Source organism: Empidonax traillii, unplaced genomic scaffold (assembly GCF_003031625.1).
Source record: "Empidonax traillii isolate 1590-97213 ecotype Southwest subspecies unplaced genomic scaffold, ASM303162v1 scaffold3107:size18789, whole genome shotgun sequence".
Classification (NCBI taxonomy): Eukaryota; Metazoa; Chordata; class Aves; order Passeriformes; family Tyrannidae; genus Empidonax; species Empidonax traillii.
Window position 1 is genome coordinate 6,868 of NW_020958300.1, and position 3,770 is coordinate 10,637.

The 3,770-nt window shown below is 67.2% G+C and overlaps 2 protein-coding genes across 2 annotated transcripts in view; one reads left to right on the forward strand and one right to left on the reverse strand.

Annotated features, from left to right (window-relative positions):
• The window catches only part of LOC114072389 (synaptophysin-like protein 2), a gene marked incomplete at its 3' end in the record, with an annotated part of 7,473 nt that extends 6,687 nt beyond the window's left edge, over nt 1-786 (reverse strand). The window contains 1 exon segment of the mRNA XM_027910291.1: nt 736-786. Coding sequence (XP_027766092.1) covers nt 736-786 — 51 coding nt within the window.
• Nucleotides 787-1,723: 937 nt separating this feature from the next.
• PSMA5 (proteasome subunit alpha 5) overlaps nt 1,724-3,770 on the forward strand; it is an 8,857-nt gene continuing 6,810 nt past the window's right edge. Inside the window, exons 1-3 of the mRNA XM_027910290.1 lie at nt 1,724-1,768; nt 2,093-2,159; nt 3,264-3,390. Of these exons, the coding sequence (XP_027766091.1) occupies nt 1,740-1,768; nt 2,093-2,159; nt 3,264-3,390 (223 nt within the window). The 5' untranslated portion in view covers nt 1,724-1,739. The remainder of the gene's footprint in view (nt 1,769-2,092; nt 2,160-3,263; nt 3,391-3,770) is intronic.

Consider the following 3,770-nt stretch of genomic DNA (forward strand, 5'->3'; position numbering starts at 1 on the left):
GCACCGGGAATACAGGGAACACAACTGGAACCCCTGGACGGCACCGGGAGCTGCCCTGGGGGACCGGGAACCGCTCCAGGGAACCAGGGGGGCGATCCGGGGCACGGGGGGGCTGCACCGGGAGGGTCGGGGGGCTGGAAGGAAGGATCGGGGGGGCCACCACGAGATGGATCCCGGGCACGGGGGGGCAGCGACCGGGGAGCTGCTCCGGGAGGGGGGGGTTCCAAGGGGGCACCGGGGGGTGCTCCGGGGACAGGGGGGGCTGGAACGGGGGGGCAGGAGGGGCTGCAAGGCGGGACCGAGGGGGCGGCAGCGGGGCCTGCCCCGGGCTGGGGGTACCTCGATGGGCTGGGGGTGCTCCGAGCGAGCGGGGGGAGCGCCCCGGGGGGACCGAGAGGCTGCTCGGGGGGACCGGGGGGGCTGCGACGGGATTGTCCCGGCAGGGGGAACTGAGGGGACCACACCGGGGGGCTGCTCAGGACATCGGGGGAGCTGTCCCGGGGCTGTCCCGGGGGACCGGGGGGCTGCAGGTGGGATTGCCCCGGGCTAGGGCTGCCCTGGGGGGCCGGGGGGCTGCTCCGGCCGCGGCCCCACAGCAGCGGGGGCTGCACCGGGGGTCGCACCGGGACACCCTGGGCTTCTCCGGGGCTTGGCACTGGGGGTCGCCCCGGGGGTTCTGTGCGCTGCCACCGAGGGGTCGCGCCGGGACCCCGCCCGGTGGCCCCGGAGCCCTACCTGGAGCCGGGTCGCTTTGTCACCGGCCGCGGGGGCTCCGGGCTCGGACATGGCCGGGCCGGGGGCGGTCGGTGCTGCCTCCGCCGCCCGCTGGGACCGCTCCGCTGCCGGGGAGGCCGCGGGGCACCCCCCGCCCCCGGGCCCGCCCCCTCGGCACAGCCCCCTCCCCCGGGCCAGCCCCCACTCCGGGCCGCCCCCGTGCCCCCCGCCCGCCGCGGGGGGGTCCGTGTGTCCGTGTGTCCGTCCATCGGCTCCTCCGACCCCCCCGTCAGTCGGGGGCGCTGGGACGGGACGGGGGTCCCGCCGGGGCTGACGGTGCCGAGCTCTGGGGTCCCGGCACGGCCCGAGGGCACCCCGGGGCTCTGTCCTGGCACCCCCTCCCCGTGCCCCCCTCCCGTAACTCCTTCCCGGTGCCCCCTCCCCAGGACCCCCTTTCCCGTTGTCTCCTCCCGGGACCTCCTTCCCTTGTGCCCCTCCCCAGGGCCCCCTCTCGGTATCCTCTCCCGATGCCCCTGCCCGGTGTCCCCTCCCCGTTACCCCCGTCCCAGGGACCCCCTCCCGGTACCGCGCCGTGCCCTCCCTCTAACCCCGCCCCCTAATCACATAACCCCGCCCCTTCTCGGTTAACCACGCCCCAAGCAAATCTCCCATCACTCTGTGGCCCCGCCCCCAGCCTCATGACCACGCCCCCTGGTGCTCTGGCCCCGCCCCCTCCACAATGACCAGCCCCGTCAACCAATTCTCCCACGCGCTCCGTGGCCCCGCCCCCTCCTCTAATCCCGCCCCTCCCGCCCTCCCATTGGCCGCTTGGCCGCGGCTCTGCCCAATCAGCGCGCGGCGCGGGCGGAAGCGGCGCCGGGAGGGACCGGAAGTGGCTCCACAGTGCCGGGTGAGGGCCGAGAGCGAGCGGAGCCCCCGAGACCCCACGAGACCCCCCGGGACCCCCCCGGGACCCCCAAAAACCCCCAGGATCCCCCAAAAGCCGCCCGGGCCGCACCGTAACGATGTTCCTGACGCGCTCCGAGTACGACCGGTGAGTGCGCGGCGGCCCCCGCTGAGTCACGGGGGGTGAGCGAGGGCTGGGGGCGCCCTGGGGGAGCGGGGGGGGCTCAGCCTGGGGACGGGGGGGGCTCAGAGGGGACCTTCCCCCTCCGGAATTCCCTGCCGGGAGGGGCAATTCCTGCAGGGAAACGCCGCTCTGGCCCTGGGAGGGGCTGCCCGGGGTGGGGGTTGGAGCCTCCATCCCTTGGGATGTCCAGAAAACCCCTGGGCTCGTGGGATCCCCCAATTCCAGGGGCTCCCGGGACCCCTTTCCCCGTGTTCCAGCCCCCCACGAGTGTCCCTGTTGTCCCCGCAGGGGTGTGAACACCTTCTCTCCCGAGGGGAGGCTCTTCCAGGTGGAATATGCCATCGAGGCCATCAAGGTACTGTCCCCTCCACCACCTTTTCCAAGCTTTTTGGGGCTCCTGGGGCTCCTCCAAACCCCATACTGGGTGGGTTGGGATAAATCCCGGGGTCTTCCCTCCCGAATTTCCCAATTCTTGCTCTCCTGGGGGTCGTGAAGGACCAAATCCCAGCGTTTTTCCCTGAATTCACGGGGGTGGTCCCTTCCCTGTGTTCCCAAAGCAACCCCCAATCCCGACCCTACAAGGTTGGATTTCAAAGCAGGAAACCCCAAATGTCCTTAATTGGTGAATGCTCCTGGTTATTGGGGGGTATTTATGGGATTGGGAATAGTTTGGGATGAAGGGAAGGAGCCCTGGGGAAGAGAAGGGTCCTGCCTTCAGCTCCTGGGAGCACTGAAATGAGGGATAAAGGAGGGAAGAGGGGGGGGAAAGGTGATAAAACCTGCAAGCAATTGGGAATTAAAGCTCCTGGGAGGGGGGATCAGGGGGAGGGTTCATGGGATTGAGGGGGGATCGAGGTAAGGATGGATGGGATCAATGTGGGATCAAGATTAGGGTGGATGGGATCAATATGGGATCGAGGTAGGGATGAGTGGGATAAATGTGGGATCAAGACAGGGGTTGGTGGGATCAAGGGAAGGATTATTGGGATCAAGGTGGGATCAAGAGGGATCCAGGCAGGGGTTGGTGGGATAAAGGTCAGGGTTGGTGGGATCAGTGTAGGGGCTGGTGGACTGAGGTGGGATCAAGGCAGGGATTGGTGGGATCAAGGATTATGGGATCCAGGCATGGATTGATGGGATCAAGGTGGGATCCTGGGTTCTGGGATCCAGGCAGGGGTTCCCAGGAGCTCCTGCAAAACTCCTGGGAAGCTCCTGGAAAACAAAGTACCTGCGGTTTCGTGCTGGGATATTTGGGATTTGGGCCCATCTGGGAACCCCCTTTTCCCCCTTCAATCCCTTCCCTCTGCCAGAGGGGCATTCCCGGGACCTTCCCCACCCCTCAGGCCTCCCCAGCTGGGAGGGATTGGGGAATAACTGGGAGCGGCTTTGCCTGGGGCTGGCAGGGGAGGCAGGATCGGGAATTCCTGCTGGATCTGGGGGATCTGGGGGTGTTTTCCAGCTGGGCTCCACGGCCATCGGCATCCAGACGGCGCAGGGCGTGTGCCTGGCGGTGGAGAAGAGGATCACCTCACCCCTCATGGAGCCCGCCAGCATCGAGAAGATCGTCGAGATCGACTCCCACATCGGTCAGCAAAGGGATGGAGCTGGGAATAACTCTGGGAATGGCACTGGGAATAGCCCTGGGATACAGCCCTGGGACACCTGGGAATAGCTCTGGAATAGCCCTGGAATAGCCCTGGAATAGCTCTGGGAATAGCCCTGGAGTAGCTCTGGAATAGCCCTGGGAATAGCTCTGGGAATAGCTCTGGGAGGACAGAGGGATACAGCCCTGGGACACCTGGGAATAGCTTTGGGATAGTCCTGGGATAGCTCTGGAGTAGCACAGGGATAGCTCTGGGAGACCTGGGATAGTGCTGGGAACACCCTGGAACAGCCCTGCAATCCTGGGAGTTTCTATCCCAAGGATATTCCCTGGGAGTTCGGGCAGCTGTGCCTTGGGATGAGC